At 47.3% G+C, this 19,876-nt stretch overlaps 1 protein-coding gene across 4 annotated transcripts in view; it reads left to right on the plus strand.

Moving 5' to 3' along the window:
- RALGAPA2 (Ral GTPase activating protein catalytic subunit alpha 2) overlaps nt 1-16,173 on the plus strand; it is a 203,763-nt gene extending 187,590 nt beyond the window's left edge. For 3 of the 4 annotated variants that reach the window (XM_077309751.1, XM_077309748.1, XM_077309749.1), the window contains one exon: nt 10,789-16,173. In XM_077309751.1, coding sequence (XP_077165866.1) covers nt 10,789-10,816 — 28 coding nt within the window. In that variant the 3' untranslated portion in view covers nt 10,817-16,173. Of the gene's footprint in view, nt 1-4,393; nt 4,434-10,788 lie in introns of all 4 variants that reach the window. The other variant, XM_077309750.1, reaches the window with a different exon arrangement.
- The last annotated feature ends 3,703 nt before the right edge of the window (nt 16,174-19,876 follow it).

A 19,876-nucleotide genomic window follows, 5' to 3' on the forward strand; every position in this document is an offset into this window, starting at 1 on the left:
CACATGATCATAAATCCTTGACTTCAGCAATAATAAACCAAAGACAAAAACAATCCTTTTGTAAATATGCCTCGCCTTTTTAAATTTCAAGGACAATTGCACAGCCTTTTAAAATATTACGGCAGGATATGGACTTAATTTTCATTTTTGTTCTTAGTTTTTTAAAACTCTTGGTGGGTTTGTGTGTGTGTGTGTGTGTGTGTTTTGTTTCCTGATCTTTATTCTTAGCTGATGCAGCCACTTCAGCTGACCAGATACTGTGGTTTTTCTTTCCTCTGATCCATAGAAAATCTTAAGAAAGTTTTCTTGAGTAGCAAAAAGGCAACATGATGGCTCCAATGGAGATGTAATACAGGCTGCCTGGTTTGCAGATCAATTAGCTGCTAATTTGTGGTTTTTCTAACAAAAACTTAATTGCATGACTATGACTGATTTTGCACAGGAGGAAAAGGCCAGACCAGCGCCTGCATGACAGCGGGGCAAACCCCCACTTACAAATGAATGATGTCACCAGCAGCCCAGCCCTCTCCCAGCCCTGGCCCGCTTTAAGGCCTCAGGTGACCCATGTTAAGGGAACACTGATTTTTCAGCATTCCCCTTTGTAAAGGGCACCACAGGAGGGCAGAATCAGCTATAGCCCCCCTTGGCCTTGCAGTATCAGTCACATCAGTAATAAAAGTTTATTGGCATTAGCCATGGGCCATCAAATATAAAGCTTATAAGCTGATAACTAGAGGTTGCTGCAATTGGCTACAAATTACAAAGTTTGAATTAGAATAAACTCTCATTTTGAGAAAACAATAAAATGTTTAAAAATCTGCTTAGATAAATTGGACTTAATTTTTCTAGCAGTGAGCCCTTGGCTTTGCAGAAATTGTTGATTTCTAGATTTAGAAAACAAGTGTTCATTATAAACAGTGAATACCCATTTATATGAGCAGTGGTCCAATCCTCCTGTAATATCTCGAAATTGGGAAGTGGAGGGCTAGTGCCCTCCACTTCCCATCAGAATCTCTTCGGGTTTTGAGCGTGGTACCTTTGGACAAAATACTAGCCCCGCCCCGTCTACCCAGATCCTATGGGCTGTGTTTAGATGCAGTGGCACCAACTGGAATAATTAGTGTTGTATTCCCAAACAATATTATTGTGGTGTCATCCCAAAAGTTCCTTGCACTTTGGAAGCTTTGAGTCTCAGAAGCTCCTCTTGTTGGCCTCGGCAGTGCTCCTGGACCCACATGCAGCTGGGAAGGGCCTCTTACAGAATCATTAGACTTTTCTTGGGTTATTCCCCCAAGCCAATATTGTTGCTGAGACCACTTTGTCATTGTCACAGCAGCACCAAAGGGTTTTTTCTCTCTTTGCCTCTCTCAGCCCCCTTCTGCCATTTCCATTTCCCCCTCCCATATCCCTGGAGGCCTTGGGGGGGGGCATTTAAAGAAAAACCCAGCTTAAAGCCACAATGATTTGTCAGTGACCATTTCCTTAAAGACCAGAAAATCCCTCCAGGGGCAGGGAGGCTATGGCAAGGAAGATGACATTGATGTGGGGAGGCCTTGCAGAAATGAAACCCCACTTGTCCACGGCATGTAAAGAAGCTTTGGCCATGGCCTTTCCCAAAAGATTGTATCAGACTAGGTTGGGGAAAGATTAGGACAAAGCAAAAAGAAACCAGGTCAGGGGATAGCAGTCTGTAGCTTAAAAGAACAACAAAAATGGCTCCCGTTTGGGTGCCTCGATAAAGCCAACTCTCCCAAGGGAAGCTGCCCCCACTTTTCCTAGACGGGTAATAATGCCCACATGTTAGCCCGTATCCTCTCCAGCTAGTGTATGAGAGTTATACCAAAGGATATATTTTCACTGGAACAGATGGAAAACAACTCCTCCCCCTCCCTTTTTGAATGGATTCGACAGGACCGTTAAATCATATACCATCACACACACACACACACACTGCACACAGAGCCATTCTCATCCCTCTCTCTTCTGCATCCTCAAAGGTGAACGTGTATGAACACCTTCATTTCTATGGCAACAGACTGACACAAATAGAATTGTGACTTCTCTAAAGGATAAGCAACAGCAGCACCGAAGAGGAGGAAAAAATGCTTCGGGGTCTTTTCAGACAATCAGAAATTAAGCCAAAAGACCACAGAAGGGCAGCCGAGTGTCTTGTGGTTACCATGGCTGTAAGCTTTGTGGCGAGCCTCTTGTGAAAGAACCTCTTGTGGTGCAGAGTGGTAAGGCAGCCGTCTGAAAGCTCTGCCCATGAGGCTGGGAGTTCAATCCCAGCAGCCAGCTCAAGGTTGACTCAGCCTTCCCTCCTTCCGAGGTCGGTAAAATGAGTACCCAGCTTGCTGGGGGGTAAACGGTCATGACTGGGGAAGGCACTGGCAAACCACTCCGTATTGTGTCTGCCAAGAAAACGCTAGAGGGCGTCACCCCAAGGGTCAGACATGACTCGGTGCTTGCACAGGGGATACCTTTACCTTTAAGCTTTGTGGACCAGAGCCAGAGGCTTCTACCTGAAGTGACACATGTAGATGGGTACAAACAGAAGGGCAGGGGATGGGCGAAAGGCGCCTGCACACAAAAGCTTCTACCCAAAATAAAACATTGTTGGTCTCAAAGGTGCCCCTGGACACAAACTTTGTTCTTGGCTTCAGATAACATACCTGGTAGAGGACAGGAAGGCCTGGAGGATCATTGTCCATGGGGTCGCGATGGGTCAGACACGACTTCACACCTAACAACAACAACACACCTGAAGATTTGTTAGGGCTTCTTCCAGTTATGTAACATATCAAATTAAAAGAAGGGTTACAAAAAAAAAAAACACATTACGGGCTATCTTTTGTATTTTCACGCATTGACCTGTTTTAAGAGAAACAAACATTCATAGTCTATGCCTGCCAATCGCATCTCTTTCCTGTTTGGGGAACAAAAGGGTTTTATAGTCTGTGAATCCATATCCAGAACAAAAGCAATATCTGACTGGTTTGGAACTTTTGCTCCTTCTGACTTGTCAGCTTGATGGTTTTGCCCCTTCGTTTGTTTGCTTCATTAATGGGGATCCTGGAATGCAGATCCAGATAATCTTTAATGGCATAAAAGGGGCCCTGGATGCCATCACCCTGAATTTGCCCCTTAGCCAGCATCTTGCCAGCAGTTGTTACCTTTAAAGGCACCAGACTAGTGACAACCACAGCTGCCATGACAGAGTATAAAAAGTTGTGTATGTGGGAACTTCAGCACTCTTATGCTGTCTTTTAGAAACTGTATGCAAGTGAAAACTTAAAATTCCATGTGCAGTTTGCCTATAAAGGCAAAAGTTTCAGGGGAGGTGAGGGCAATCTGGCTGTGACATCTGTCACCCCATTGATCGCCAGGGTTGATTCAGCTGATCTGGCTAGGCGGGTGTCCCTTACCTTCCTCGCCACTCCATGTGCAACCCTCCCAAAGCTGCGCATTCAGTGTTCTGTTCATCAGTCTGGGGTATGCGACAGCTGTGCCCCCCTGCTAGAACCCCCAAACAAGCTCAGGGGTGCCGACTCCTGGTTCAGAACTATCTGGCAATTTAAGAGTAGAGCGGAGGAGAGGGGCCTCTTTTGGGTATAATGCCATGGAGTCTGCCTTCCAAAGCAGCCACTTCCTATAGGAGGACTGGAATAAACGTTATAAAAAAATAAGCAGCTGTAATTCTGGGAGATCTGAAGGCTGGCAACCCTACTGCAAGAGGCCAGTCCTCCCTGGGGTGTAAACTCAGGCGCTGCCGTTTCACTGAAGTTCTCTCTGTATAGGAACAGGATGCAAATAAGTATTTGGATTTGGTGTATGATTTCTTTGTTTAAATTATTCCTAGGCTGCGCTGTCAGCTGGAAGGCTGTTGGGGCAGCCTCCCAAAATATCTTTGCAACCTTGTGTGTGTTGCTCTGTGCATATAAGTAGACCAGTTGAAGATCATCATGGGGATGGAGGCCAAGTTGAGAGATGAAGGAGGAGATGCTCAGTGTGATGTGCGTGTTGCGGCTGTCTGTGTTGTGGGAATAGGCAGGCTGTACAGGGGTTGTGAGGAAGAGATTTTTCCCTGTCTTGGTCTTCCATTTCTTGCCTTGTGTGTGTGTGTGTGTGTGTGTGTGTGTGTGTGTGTGTGTGTGGAGGGGGAATGCAATTGGCCACCAGCTTCTCCATTGGTAATGGTGCTGATGTTCATTAGCTCTCTTACCAAATGACAGGCGCTGGAGGTATCATTCACATTAACTCACGCAACTTGTGTGTGTGTGTATCCCCCCTCCCCTTGGTATAATGACTGTGTAAGCAATGTGTACAAGGCTGCCATTAGAGCAGCAGGTGCATGATCCCCATATTTACGTGATTTTGTGTTCTTTCTCTTTAGATTAAAATATGTAAAGGTCTCATTACAGTAATTGAGAAAGGTAAGAGGTTGATCACACGGGCTCCATTGACTAACCAGGCTCCTTCTTGCATGAAGCTGGGATTGCTCTCGCATAATCGGGCTGCTCTCTTCCTCCGGGGATGGGTGCTGCACCAACAGAAGGGGTCCCTTGCGATGCTTTGCAGCCAGCTCTAAGGATCTTGCTGCAAGGAGCTCTTTTCCCCTGCATGTCTCCACTTCACAGGGAAGCATCCTCTACTCCCCCCCCCCACCCTCTTCTGCTCCTGTTTGCTTCAGGCGGAATCTGACACCAACACCTGCCAGGGTGGAAAATGTCTTTGTTTCTTTGCCCGTTTGTTTGAATGGCTGCAGCGGAGCCAATGGGCTTTGAGGCCACTTTACTTTTTTGTGCTGCTGTTGTTTCCTAAGCACCCCAGAATAAGATCTTGAGATATTGCTGATAAGGAGCAGCACGTGCCCCTGCCAGCCCTTTGCCTCCTCTCCACTTATTAAGGGGCTCTCTTTGTGGGGAGGGCAGATTGCTGAGCTGGGGCCAGTGAATGGAACAGCTGGGGGAGGAAAAAAGAGACAAAAGAGGGGGAACACAGGCTGCCCTGAACCTGGCAATTGGCGGCATTGTCTCATTGCTGGAGAGCAGGCTGGCCACCCGCCAGGTGTGACCTCTGCAGTCTGCCTGGTCCTGCTTCTTTGGGGGATTTCCAGAATGGAGGAAGAAAGGAAGGGAGGAAGGAAGGAGGGAACGAAGGGAGGAAGGGAGGAAGGAAGGAAACTGCCCAGTAGCAGAGCCAAGGTCAGGATTTGTCACTGGATGGGCTGCTGAGGCACCAGATGAGCTCTTACAAAGCTTTCTCCCAAAGAGAAGGGACCAAGGAGGCTTAAAGAACAACCAGTCAAGCAGCTGACTGATTCATCAGGGTGAAGGATGATTCTATGGCAAAATGGAACTCCAGGTCAGTCAGATCCCTGCCAGACAGTTTGTATCAGACCTCTGATTTGTGCAGTTCCTCTTTGCTCCTTCTGCAGCCGTTGCCTCCCCATCACTCAGGACCTGCTAGAGGGAGCCACAGAAGCAGGTTTTGCAGTTAAGCCCTTGGCAGGGGAAAGTTTTGTCTGAAGGAATGTGCAGTCTTGAAAGGCCTGCTGGAATGTGCCATGACAAAGGGCGAGGTATGGCTGCCCTTCGCTTGCTTGTTTACATTGCACAGCTTTCTCAGGTGCATAGGAGGGCTCTTGTGGGGGGGGGAGGGTTTGCATGAGCAGTGTTGCTTGAGCTTGCTCATTTGGGGGAAAGAGCATTATTTGGGCCATCTGTCAATCTTCTCAGCTGCAGGAATGTAAAACACAGCAGCACCCTCCCTTTGTTTCTCCCAAGGGAAAGTATGACACTTTAAGAGTTCAATCAAAGTTCTGTACCTTTCACACACAGTTATCCTGTTGGCTGGTTGGCTTTACATTTGCAATGCACTAAATACTGATAAGTAAATAGTCTGAATCCCCACTCATTCGATAAATTCCTAAGTGAGCAATTAACTAAGGCCATTTTTTTAATATTCAGTGCAATCCCAAGAAGAGTTACACTCTTCTAAACCCATTGACCAGTGAATTTTAGAGGATGTGACACTGCTTAGGAGACAGCAGTGCAGGACTTTCGAAATTACTTTGGCATAGTTTCCTTATGAACTTTGTGTGAATTGCTTCTCAAGAGAAATTTGAATCTGGTGCATTTAAAATAGTATATACACCCAAGTCTTGTTTATACTTACATCCAGAAGCTCGAACCATGAATGGACAGGACAGATCTTTCTACAAACATGAAAAACAGCCCTGGTTTGCAACGGGGGGGGGGGGGGGGGGGGATTGAAATCTTTAAAAAAATGCACTGGGTTAACGCAAACAATAGAATCAAGGCCTCTAGTTTAAAGAATTGAATGCCATTAGTAGGCCATCATAACATTATTGCCAGCTTTCAAGCCTTGGTTTTTGTCAGTAAAAGCCAGGAGGAAGGACAGGGCCCTTTCCAGGGCTGTTCTAGCCTGGCATCAACTAGCTAGTGACTTGCTACCAAGCGATTTGCATGACTCATCCATAACTGGCTGTTTGCTACAGTTCAGCAGTAGCCACCCCATGAGAGCTAGTGTGGTTTCAAATTAGGATTTGGGAGACTGAAATGCAAGTCTCCATTCTGCTGTGGAAGATCACTGTGTGACGCTGGGCCAGTTGGCATTCTCAGATCAACCTGCTCACAGGGTTGTTGTGAGAATGAATGGAGAAGAGAAGAGAAATGGAAGCTGCTTTGGGCCCCTGCAGAGGAGAAAGGTGGGGTATAAATTAAGTAAATAATAAAGATAGCTGAAAATGGAGGGCAGATAAAAGGTAGGTTAGTGAGTGAGCAGGAAGTGAAGACACATGAGGCCAGGGGGGTTGCCAGGAGGAGGGAAACGGAAGACGGTGAGGGGAGGTGAATACAAGAGGAAGTGAAGTGTCTCCACAGAACTTTGCAGTTTCACCACCATGTTGTTCCAGCTTGACAACCACACACTTTTTTGCAGGGAGAAGCTGTTGGGAGGGAAAAAGAGAAATAAAGGAAGTTTAGCTGCTGGGTGGGAAGGAGGGAGGAGGCAGGAAATGCTGGGAGGGTATGGTGAAGGAGAAAGAAATGAGATGTTCTCCCCCTGCGAGTCCTTGAGGGTTCATTGCTTCCAGTGGAGGCATATCAGTGGAGTCATATCAATGGCAATTTCTATCTCTGGCTCAGGTTTGGACTTGAAGGAAGATCTTGACATATTGTTTCAACTGACCCGTCTGTCTTAAATTTACTGTTCTGCTGACAACTAAGTAGCTGTCTCTGTGAAGGCCAAATGGCCTTTCCTTGGCTAAGTCCAAGAGGAACGGGAATTTAATTTGTGGCATTTGCTGTCCCTTAGATAAAGTGGCTCCAGTGAACATGACAGGGGAGTAGGCTAAGCTCTGAGCATTGTTGGGGTGACTTGCATGAGTAAGCTTTTTGTTGTCTGAATGTCAGAAAGCCTGACGTGGAACCCTCCAAACCATAGACCAGGGGTAGTCAAACTGCGGCCCTCCAGATGTCCATGGACTACAATTCCCAGGAGCCCCCTGCCAGCGAATGTCCCTGCCTCGCCGGCAGGAAAGGAACAGGGGAGCTGCGTCTTTGACGTGGCAGTCCTGCTCCTTTCCCGGCAGCGAAGCCTCTCACCGGGCAGTCCAGGGCGGGCCAAGGGGCCAATGGGGAGCTATGCTGCGTGCGGCTCCCCATTGGCCACTTGGCCCCAGAGTGACACTCGGCTCCTGATTGGCCCCTCCGAGTTTTTATCACGACTCGCACTGCCCCTTTCTCCTCCCACCTACCCCTTACTGCTTTATTCTTACCACTCCGCAGGAGTGGTTTACAGATTGCCCAGCATTTATTACACATGGCCCTTGTCCTTCTTAGAACAGGGGCAGGCCTTTAAATGGCCACACTCATCAGCTGCGGGAGTGCTGTCATTTATTCAGTGTATGCGACTGAACCTTTCCAAACCCAACAGCTATTCTGGCAGTGGCCTTTCCCTTTCCTTGTTATGCGTGCAGGGCTAGCCAGCCAATCCTAGCCAGGTGCCCACAGAGGGAAGGGCAGGGAGGCCTTTTCCTGTCCCAGGAAGAGCTCCATGTTGCAGAAAGGTGGGGCAAGTAATGAGAATCCAAGTAGAAAAGGTCCGGGAATTATAATATGGCATATTAGCCTTTGGGCTAAGTGGCAAACTTTCCATGCAGAGCCCACCTGCCTTTTCTCAGCCCAGCCCAGCCCAGCTCAGCCCACACCTCAAGAGTCTGCTGACAAGATGGCCATGCAAGGGGTCAAGGCCCTGGTGCAATTGTGGGATTTATTGGAGCACAGATAAGGAACAATGACAAGAATCGTTGGCTGAGAAGGCTCCAAGGGGCCTTCAGGTGTCTGCTGCTGTTGACGCATTTCCTACAGTCTTCCGTTCTCAGAGGAGTTTGCATGAACGACTTTGGTTCAGTGGTAATAAAAATATTTATCTATGAAAGAGTTGCAGGCAGATGGGCAGCAGCATTGCTTAAAAGCACTTTATTGGGAATAAGCTGATGAAATGACATTTGCATACGCTGAGCTTCCCCCCACCCACCCCCTGGGACCCCAGAGCCACAGTGGCAAGAACTGTGCTCAATTGCAGCATACATGTTTCATTTCTTTGGAGCGCTGATTATAATCACGCCAGGGAGAGGCTGGAGTTGTATGTTCCATCTCTGGGGTATACACGGCCACACGGCCTTTAAATGTGCACTTCGTCTTTTAAATTACCCGTTCCTCCGTGGCAGAGAGAGAGAGAGCTCTGAATGTTAGACTTAATTGCCTGGGGGGGGGGGGGACTGACTGATTGGAAGCGTAGGTGAAATGGCAACATGTAAACAGATACTGCCTTCATGATGTATTTCAAAGAGTCACAGAGGTTTATGTGAACTTCTGAAAAGAGATGTGGGAAAGAGATTTCTGCCCTCCAGACTGCAATTGTCAAGCCACAGCTGGAAAACAACCATGAGCCCTTGAATGCAAGACCCCTTGCTCCATCAGACGCCCACGTGCTTGGAGGGAGAGGGCAGTCATCTCTGAAGAAGGGGGGAGGAGTCCTTGAGATAAATGATCATCTGAAGGATTCAACCCAAAACGTGAATGCTGTTTTTGTCATAGTCAGAATTAGAGCCAGGAGCTTTCAGGGCTGTGCTTTAAGCCATCCTGTGGGGAGAATGTTCCCAGGACAGTTTTTGGAAACCCTTTGTTGTTTTGTTCTGCCTCAAATACATTTCCCTCAAGTTTCAGCATGTTTAGAAACACCTGCTTACAAAATAACCTGCATAAAATTATTTCTGCACACTTAAATGCAGACTTCAGGTGGCTCGTGGAGGAGGAAATAGTGATAGGCACGTGGCTGACCATTTCACAGAAATACTTTCCCCGGTGAGAATATGGGCTGCTGTTCCAGGAAGTCCTTTATATGACAGGAGCTTCCTACTGAATTTCCTCCATGCCCATCTTGTAGACACTGTGCAACAGTTCAAGGCTGCGTTCAGTATCTCCTTCCCGATGTGCCTCTAGCTCTGAGGGGCTCTGCTAAGGAGACGTTATTGGGATCGCCCCTCTTCTTCCTTGGGATGGTGCCAAAGTCTGCATTTAGCTGTCAGGAGCAAACCACAGCTAGTCTGTGTCAAGAAGAAGCCCCAGATCCTCCCACAGAGGGAGCCACAGGTGAGGTCTTGGTGTGTGGGGATGGCCATGTCTGGCTGCCTGAATCAACTGGGGTTGAGGATCCCAGTTACTTGGGAAGGAATTCTGTTTTGTTGGAACATCCCCATTGGGATGGCACAGCAAATTAGATCGGAGGCCAGGAAGCCTGCAGCTCCATGTGAAAGGAAGTGTGCAGGTTGCACAGTGGAGACGTGCTGATGCTCTGAACAGATGGTGGCGTGTTTGGGACCTCCGAACAGAGCCTCGGTTCTGCAGAAGTTCGTTGCTTGGGTCAAGCCACTTTCTGTGCCGTCGTCAGTGGCCAGTGTGGAGGCCGTTCCCTATTCAGGTGCTCTTGAAAACAGAAGGAAAAGCCGGGGTAATAAAGGGGAGCATATTAACAAAGGTCCCCCACGCACCAAACAGCACAGCCACATCCTGGGCTTTTCCTGATCCTGCTGTCAAGGGCCCTTGTGAAGGTATCCCTCTTCCCCAGGAGCCAAAGCCACCAATTGTCAGACACTTTTCTCCTTGGTTCAGTGGAGAAAGCAGAAATGGAAGCCTGCCAGGACTTTTTGGGGAGATGCAGACCGTGGCCCCACTTGTGACTCCTTCCTCTGAACTCACGGGAGTCCTGACCTTCCTCTGCTCCCTGGAGCTGTCCTGAAGTAGTCCTGTGACTTTGCTTCCCACAGACCCTCCTCCCCGGTCCCTACAGTGTTGAAGAGGGTAACATCTCCGTAACATCTGAGCAGATACCAGCTTTGGCAGGCCCTGGCCTCTGCTGTGCTAACTGGCTTCCCCTGTGGCTTCATGAACGGATGCTGCTGTCACAGGCTTGTGGCTTGTTTGCTGGTTAGCTTGAGTGAAGAGGGCCCCACAGTGATGCCCGTCCCGTCCCCGTCCCCCCTCTCATTGCTCCTGTCTGGGCTCAGGGCTGCGCATTGTGCTGTTGATGTGTCCAGCAGCACCCATGCAGACAAGTTGGTCGTTTGGAATCTGGACTGGAGTTGCATTTGGGTCCCACGGATTTTCTAGAAATGACACATCTCGTAGAACTGTTCACCGATGATTATGTAATTTTGAATTAATTGTTTTTCTTTCCAACAATATTTCCATTTTTTTTTAGGCTGTCTCCCTACAAGCTTGAGTGCTGATCTCACAGCATCAGCAGGGGCAGAGCTGGCAGAGCCGATGTCTCCACCGTTCACAAGCGCCACAAAGAGCAGGCTCTCTGGGAAGTTGCGCCGCTCTGCCAGCGCACTCAGTAAATCTTCAACGTGAAGCACTTTCAAGGCCGAAGACCATTTCCCTTCCAAGTCTCCCTTTAGGTTACTTAGTGTATGACTGGGACAGGTAACTCTGAGAGACGGGTAATGAAGTCCTTTTTGCTAGGAAATCACCATTGCTTTAAGTTTTCATGTCGGTCACCTGGGAAATGTTACTTGTCTATCACTGGGAACAATGAAGTCAGGCTCCAGGCTCTGATGGACAATATCATGATTTAGCTTTCTCAGTTTACTATACCCACAATCTAACATCGCAGGAAAAGGATGTAGACCGAAACCCAACTTTTCTAGCTCCCTGCATGTGATATTTGTAATTCCATTACTTAGGGCTGTGCGCTTCAGCTCAGTTTGGCCGCCTTGGCAATCACCAAAGCCCCATGCGGCCAGTGCCGCAGCACAGAGAGAAGGGGTGACGGCGGCAGCAGCACACCAGCCGGCAACCACGCACAGGCACAGAGCTCTGCGCCTGTGTGCGGCCGCTGTCTGGCGCACTGCCCCTCCTCTCTGCACTGTGGCACTGGACTCCTACGCGCCGCTTCGGGCTTCGGGGATCGCCGAGGCGGCCAAACTGAGCCAAAGCACACAGCCCTGAAATGTACCATTGAAATCTCGTATCAGGTGTTACATGAAAGCTTATTTTCATTTAACGAAGGGAAGACTCAATTTAGCAAAAGAAAACACTTTCTAAGTCCCGCAGATGTCAATGGGAGAGAGAAGTACATGCCTAATTCTTTTCTATGGAAATAAATGCGATTTAAAAGTGCTTCTCTTGAGCTTGACACTGCCTAGCCCTTGTTAAGAGTAAGGATGAGAGACTCGTTCTTTTCAGTTGCTCATCAAACCTGCTGTTCCCTCCATTCTGGTGCGCATAATTCACAATGCTTAAACCACCAGTCTGCTTATATGGAAAAATACAAGCAGCTGAATTATACATCAAGAACTGGATTTGTTCAGTTAATTTCATTTTCTATGCCATCCAGAAAAGCTCTCCATCTAAAACAAGGACGGCCCACACCATCGTACTGCAGAAGCCACTTTGCCTCGGCCGTGTGCCATCTGTTGCGCGAGACAATTGAACCCAAGCAAGTTTTGCTGCTTCCAGCGGGTTTGATCCTGCCTCTCAATCACCTGGCTCAAAACTGAAAAAAATTAAGGGCAACCAAGCATTTGGAGAGCATTGGGACATCTGAGAAACACAGAGAGATGCCTCCACTGCCCTTGTACCAGTTAAAGCACATTTGCTTCAGTTTCTGCACATCCAGTGGAGGAAGGGATTTGGCTGTGGGAGGCTCTTTTCCAAGAGCAGTGGACACCTAGAGCCATGGGAGAATGATTTCATCACATCTGAAGACGCACTTTGACTTACTGCACTGGTGTGCTCAAAACTGCGGTCTCTGAGCCCCTTCATGTCTCACTGCAGCAGGCTTCATGTTTGCAGGCATGATGGAGGTAGAGGCCCAGTGACTTGCCTTCGGTGCCGGGCAGCTGAAGGGGGGGGGGTGTTCCAGGCCTCCCAATCTGACCACAATACTTTGGGAAGAAGTGAAGAAGAAAACCACCCCTAACCCCGACTCCTTCCTTCCAGGTGTTTGTATCAAGCTGTCTGCCTGCTCTAGTCTAGAAGGTTGCTGTGTCCAATTAGTTTGGTTTTCATCTCCATTTCTAAGATAGTCAAATTATGCTTTTGTAGTCATTCTAGGGTTGGGAACACTGTGCCACAGAAAGCACTTTAAAGTTATTAATGGGAACAGGGCTTTTTTATTACTGTGGTGGGAATATCAAAAAATTACGGTCATTTATTGGAGGAACCACCATAGCATGCTTCCAAGTATGGTCCATGAAGTATATGGCAACTTTTGGGCAGAGTAAACATCCAGATGTTTTGCACACATGAGCTGAGCCCTGCGAGGTGAGAAGGGAGGAAGGGCAGCGCTGTCGTCTCTGGAGGTCTTGGAGGGGGCGTTATCAGCCGCGTCGTCTGCTTCGTTGCCCAAACCTTACAGCGGTGTCTATCCTTTCTCTCGGAATTATGGCCGGATCCAAGTTTAGTGTTTCTGAACCCAGAAAGCAAGCCCAGGACATGTTTGATAAGAATGGCAAAGCCAAGAAGGATTTTGGGGCCATGAGAGAAGCAGGTCTGTTTCAAAGAGAGGGGGGGGGGTAAGCCAGCGTCTCTAGAGCCACCTCTTGAGCAACCTGGAACTGAACCTTTGGGTCACTTCAGTGCTGGTTGTACTACAATCTGGCTGATTTCAAACAAGAACAAATATTCTGCACACCTGAAACCACTCCGAAGGGTTTGGGGAGAAGAAAGATGTGGGTTTTTTAAGCTATCACCCAACAAATAAGTGAATTTGAGTTGAAATTTGGCTAAAACCAGTTTTGTTTTTTTCTCCCTCCTGCCCGCCAAGATGAATGACACTCTGTGCAATAAAAATACTACCATTTTGGGACAACATGAAATATAAGTAGCAGCACGTGGTATTCTGTTGAAAGCCAAGATGGCACCGACTTCTGGAGCCATCAGCAGCTGACTCCCTGACACAGAATTGAATGCAGCCATTCCGATTCATGCTGCCAGAGGTCATTAGTCAGCAGTTCTTGGGTCATTAGTCAGCAGTATCCCATTCACCAAGAGATAGATTGTGTGTGCGCTGATTGGGTAATCTACATAGACCCTACTGATGCCTTTAGAAGTTCTGAGGCTTGAACTGTAAGATTTCTTTGCTTGGGAGAGGGTAGAAATCTACATCCTTTTCCTGTGAAGTTTCTTTGCTCTCTCAGGTCTATTTTCAACAGTTATTGTGTCTGATGTAGGATTTGTTGGGTTTTTCCCCCCAAGAATGCAGCCTTAAACTTGAGCCTGTGACATTCCTGTGCATATCATTTTGAAGGGATTTCTTTTCTCATGTGCCCCAGTGGCAGCTGGTGTGTTTTTTAAAAACAAACCTTAAAACCTGTGAATGTGTTACTCCAGTGGCTATATGTTTTCATGTATGTAATTATTTATTTATTGCTTTTTGCAAACTACTGATGGTAACTTGTGGGGGTACTTAATGCATCAAGATGGGGGGGGGCACACAAAATCACAGGAGAGAGGCACAATTTGGAGGTTGCCACCTCACCCCTCCAAACCCACCCCTCTTCTAGAAGCTCTGCAGGCCTTGAGAAGCCCCCCCACCCCCCACCCCCCACCCCCCACCCCCTACCCCGTCAGCAGACCTTCAAGTGCCCCCAGCATTCCACCCTTCCCAATCCTACTCCGTCCATCCGGGTTGAGGAGGAGGGCTTTTCTCCCCACATTTTATTCTTCTGGTGAATTTAATTTACAACACGATGTATTTCTGTATATCAATAAATGTCCCCTGCTATTTCTGTGGATGGCCAGTTGCTGCTGCATTTGACATAGGCACAGAGACCACCCAGTTTATTTATTAGACATAGTATCATTAGTAATAAAATGAATTTGCAACTAGAATCAAGCAGATGTTTGGCCACCAAGGAATATACTGGGTAAGCCGCTGTCTATCCAAGTGAGAAATTCAGCCTCATTCTGACAAATTCGTGTCCTTCCAACTCAGTGCAGGTAACCTGTGGCTGGTTGCAATTCGCACCTGGATTGTCAGGCTCAGGAGGGCTCTCGGGTTGTGCCTTTGCAGTGAATTAGGAAAGTAAGCAATGTGTTCTGAAAATCTTGTTGGTGTGTTTGATTGGTTTTTCTTTCGTTCCTTGCTTGAAAGGAGGATGACTTGATTTATCGATTAATAAAATTTATCATTCATACACTAGGACAAAATGGCTCAGATTAGTTGTTTTTATCATTGAGGTGTACATCTAATATGAGGAGTTGCTAAAGTGACATTGATTTTATTCAGTACAAGCAAGTAGGTATACTTCCACTTGCTGATTTCAGAGGAACTGCATGTCCACACCAGAAAGAAAGAGAAGCCGTCATGAGAGAAGGCAGTTGTGGAAGAGGAAAGAAAGCAAGTGTTGATTTAAAAAAAAACAGCAGTGCAGAGAAGCCAGAACACGTTCAGGGTAACTTGTGACCCCAGAACAGTACGTCCACCCCTATCTGCTGCTTGGGGGGCACCGTGGCTTCCACGGACACCTTTCTTGGTGTCCACCAAGTGTTCCTAAACACTTAGATGGGGCCAGGTGATGCTGAGCAGCACTTCTGACCGGCCATGCAAGTATAGGGTTGCTGACTTCCCAGCAGGGCTTGGGGATCTCCCAGAATTAGAACTCATCTCCAGGCAACAGAAATTAGCTCCTCTGGAGAAAACAGCCCCATTTGGAGGGTGGACTCTATGCACTGCATTTGTATACTGCTCTAATTGCTCAGGGCAGTTTACAAGTTTATAACATACACACACCACCTCCCAAGAAAGCCTGTTCCATTGAGAAACCTCACTGTCAGGAACTTCTTCCTGATATTTAGATGGAATTTCTTTTGAATTAATTTCATCCCATTGGTTCTGGTCTGTCCCTCCAGGGCAAGAGAGAACAACTCTGCTCCATCCTCTATATGGCAGCCTTTTAAATACTTGAAGATGGTTATCAGATCCCCTCTCAGTCGTCTCCCCTCCAGCCTAAACAGACCAAGCTCCCGCAATCTTTCCTCCTACATCTTGGCCTCCAAACCCCTCACCATCTTTGTGTCCCTCCCCTGGACACGTTCCAGTTTGTCTACATCCCTCTTCAATTGGGGTGCCCAAAACTGAACACAGTATTCCAAGTGAGCCCGAACCAGAGCAGAGTGAAGCGGTACCAAACCCATCCTCCCCAGGCTCCATCCCCAAAACTCCAGGGCCCATTCCGCACAAGGATCAATGTGGCAAATTGCTTACAGAAAGAAATAACGGAATTTAAAATAGTGGAATTCGGCGTAACGCATACCTGCCTTTTTAGTGGAATCCAGTTGCGTTTCAATTGTTGCCCACAGGTTTCCGGTCTTGCCAAAAATCACTAGAAAGGAAGTGATTTTTTCCGTGTTTTGTCCCGCCCCTAGCCATCAATCAAATGAGCAACCAATGGGCGGTTGTTACCATGCTCCGGAAAAGCCCCTTTCCCTTTAAGAACAGTTTTTTTTAAAAAAAGGAAAACACACGTTGCAACGAATATGCCCTGATTCCTTGCTTCCTCCTAACATAGAGACCCATCTAGCTGGCAGCTGGCGTGTGAGCTGCCGTTTCATCGTTGCCACGCTCCCCCGAGTGAAACCCCCCCCCCTGTGCACGGGCGCGATTTTCGGCCGAAAATAAAGGGAACTTGCAAACGGGGCTGTGTTGTGCTTGGTGACTTGAGGGGAGCTTTAAAGCAGCTCTGTGAAGGGACTGCAGCTGGAGAAGCCTCGCTGGGTGAATGAAGGCTCATCGGCTCGTTGCTCTCCGCTCGCTCCGAGAAAAAAAAATGGCGAACGCTTCGCCGGACGTTCAGAGGAGAGAGCCAGGGGAAGGGACTTTGCTGAAACCGCAACAATGGTAACGCACAGAACTTTTTCGAAACTGTTGCAGATTGTTTGCAAGAGTGTAGCGCTTTCCAGAGGGTGAATCCACTTTTTGGGATTTCCCTGGAAGCGCTACAACGAAGCGCTTTTCGCGGGTCTGTTTCAGGAATGTGGCAGATTGTGTGCGACGTCGTGCATAACTGCAAATTAGTAGCGTTTACAATTTGCCACACTCCTGCTACATTTAACTTGTGCGGAATGGGCCCAGGTATTTCCCAACATTGTTTCAAGGGAAGCTTTCTCCTCCACAGTCCTCGCTTTATACTTTCTCATCCCTCTTTCCTAGCGTCTTTTAATTACCCTTTCCCCTCCACTTGAGCTCCCTCTGTGTGTGTCTCCACTTTCTGCATCAACCATTTTGTGGTTGCACCCACCTCCACCCTGTGTCAGAATTCCAACCCCCGGGCCTAGAAGGCAGCTTCATGTGCTTCTGATGGCTGCAGGTGAGCCCCTGGGCTGCATCTGCACCGTTTTCATTGGGCCATTCAAAGCAGTTGCTTGCTGGCTGGAGAGGTGGCCCGGAGAGCACTTCTCCTCTGCCAAGCATCTGCTCTTTTCCAGAATTCTGAAAACTGCTTGGGCTGGAATGGACAATTCTGCCCTGCTCTAGAAGGTCTTCATTAGTAAGCCATTAGATTTAGGGATGTGATTTCTTGTTAAACAGAAATAAGCATGCACAGAATTTGGGCTCCAAACCACGTTCTTCACACAGTAGTTCAGAGTATTCCTTGCCATAATTTACTTTGTTTAACTTGTCCTCTGACTGAGCTGACCATTGTCTTCTATAAAAGAGATAAATGCCCTCCTGTTGTACAAACATTTACTCAGGCAGACTATAACTCCATTCAGATGCACTCAACAGCCCATGTGATCAAAAACAAGACTTTAATTTCCTGTTTGATTATGGTTGCCCTACACAGAAACATTAATGTTCACTAAAAATAAGCGCAGCTTATGTAGCCTTATTTTAAACTGCCGAACAGCACCGACACTTAGTAGGAAGCAGACTAAAGTAAGAGGATCAGCAGATTAATATCTCAAGTTTCTTTCATATAGTACAGGATTGATACCCCGCCAAACACCCTTCTTCCGGGGGGGGGGGGTAGAAGGATAGCCTGGATCAGAATCCATGGGCACCCCTCGTGGACCCCAACAAAGAAGGAAAATCTTTGTGCTCAAAAATCTGTGTCTGTGAACGCAACAAAATGGAACTGGCAGATCCATCCAGGATGTCCAAGCCAGCATCCTCTTCAGGGGGCCATATGGTGAGGATTTGTGACACAAGAAGAAGAAGAAGAAGAGTTGGTTCTTATATGCCGCTTTTCCCTACCCGAAGGAGGCTCAAAGCGGCTTACAGTCGCCTTCCCATTCCTCTCCCCACAACAGACACCCTGTGGGGTGGGTGAGGCTGAGAGAGCCCTGATATCACTGCCCGGTCAGAACAGTTTTTTCAGTGCCGTGGCGAGCCCAAGGTCATCCAGCTGGCTGCATGTGGGGGAGCGCAGAATCGAACCTGGCATGCCAGATTACAAGTCCACACTCCTAACCACTACACCAAACTGGCACTCCTTCATTCAGGACAGCCTCTTCAAAGGACGTCTTGATCTCTCTGGACAACAAAATCAGAGTCCAGTAGGATGGCGGTGGGCAGCAGGTGACGCGGAGTTGCTCTGTTTTAATTCTCTTATTTTGACTGCCAGCATCCTGCGGGTTTCTTTAAAGACGGTGTTCATCTGCGGGATATATCCCCTCACATCTATAACATCTGAGAGAGAAGTTGAAGATTTATTTCTCAGAGAGTTACACCCCTGCTCTCCTGTCAGTCCTCCCAGACGGGCAACTCCCACCTGAGTAAGCAACGATACGATAACATTTATTGTATGTAGCCAAAGGCCATTACAAAACACAATTAAAACAATATGGCACAAATATAAACAAATAAAACAATATTTCTCCAATATTGTGTACCTAAAAATGTAAACATGGACTACTAAGTTACAATAAAAGAGATAAAATGGTGTATCAAGGTGGAGGCTCCTGTAAAAATGCATTAGCTCGAATCTTCCTGGCAGCCAGAGCAAAAAGTGCCACCCTATAAGAGATATAGGGGTCGACATCTGATAACAGATAGGTGACTTTGTTAAAATCAGAAATAGGGTGAGAGTTTGGTAATAGCTTGGCAAGGAATTTGCCCCTGGGTTCGGAGTACAGGGGACAAGCCAAGACATAGTGGGGCAGGTCCTCCACAGATGGATTTCCACATATGCACAGGCGTTGGGCTGTGGGTATTCGGAGATATCGCCCAGAGAGCATGGCTGATGGCATCATTTCAAACCGCAAAGATGTTAGGGCCATTCTAAGATTACGTGTCGTTATATTTACTAAATATGATGCTCTGGAATGGTCTTTTTTAATTGTTTTATACCATGGGGCTGCTTGTGATAGCTGTATTGAAGAGTGGTCGATCAGAGAGTCAGCTTTGAACACCCAATCACGTAAATCAGAAATATTGGCTGATGTATGCAGTAAGTCATCTGGTATGGTATAGCGTGAAAGAATGGAGCTAAAAAAATCAGACCGAGTCCTGTCCTTGCTCAATAAGAGCTTAAAACTTTGATGGTTTAAAGAATCTAATTTGGTTGAGATGTCTTTCTTCCAAGATTTCAGAATAGCTAAGTGGGCACGGGCTTTGAGTGAGGGAAAACCAAGCTCTGCCCTCATCAGGGCTGCAGGGGACCCTTTTGGAAGAGCCAGGATACGTCTGAAGAAAAAGTTCTGAATGGGCTCCAAGCTATTGATTGTTTGTTCTTTCCAGCCCCAGATGTCAATGCCATATAGTAGGTGAGGAATGACCTTGGCTGCAAAGAGCTTTAGAGCTGGGTCAACTAGAAACCCTCCCCTGGTATAATAAAATCTCAGAATGGCTCCAATGATTTTTAGACCAGAGGCCTTTATAGTTGCAAGGTGGGCATTCCAGTTTAGGGTCTCACTGTAAGTGATCCCTAGATATTTAAATGTACTACACTGTTCTATAGGAATATTGTTTATACTCCAGATAAATTTTTTAGGTCTTTTCCTGAAAACCATAACTTTTGTTTTTGTGTAGTTAATGGAAAGGGACTCTTCCTTACAATAAGTACCCAAGTTGTTAAGTAGCTTTTTCAGACCAACTCTTGTAAGGGAAACCAGAACCATGTCATCTGCATAAAGCAGGATAGAGACCTTTTGCTGACCGACAGAAGGGGGTACAAATTCTGGGCCCGATAGTCTTTGAACTATATCGTTGATATAAATATTGAAAAGCAGAGGGGCTAGTACACACCCTTGCTTTACCCCTTTCCTTACTGCAATTTCATTAGTTAGAGAGCCTGAAGCACCTACCCTAATTTTTGTGTGGGTGCCTGAGTGCAGTTCAT

The sequence above is a fragment of the Paroedura picta genome, chromosome 14 (assembly GCF_049243985.1).
Source record: "Paroedura picta isolate Pp20150507F chromosome 14, Ppicta_v3.0, whole genome shotgun sequence".
NCBI classification, from domain to species: domain Eukaryota; kingdom Metazoa; phylum Chordata; class Lepidosauria; order Squamata; family Gekkonidae; genus Paroedura; species Paroedura picta.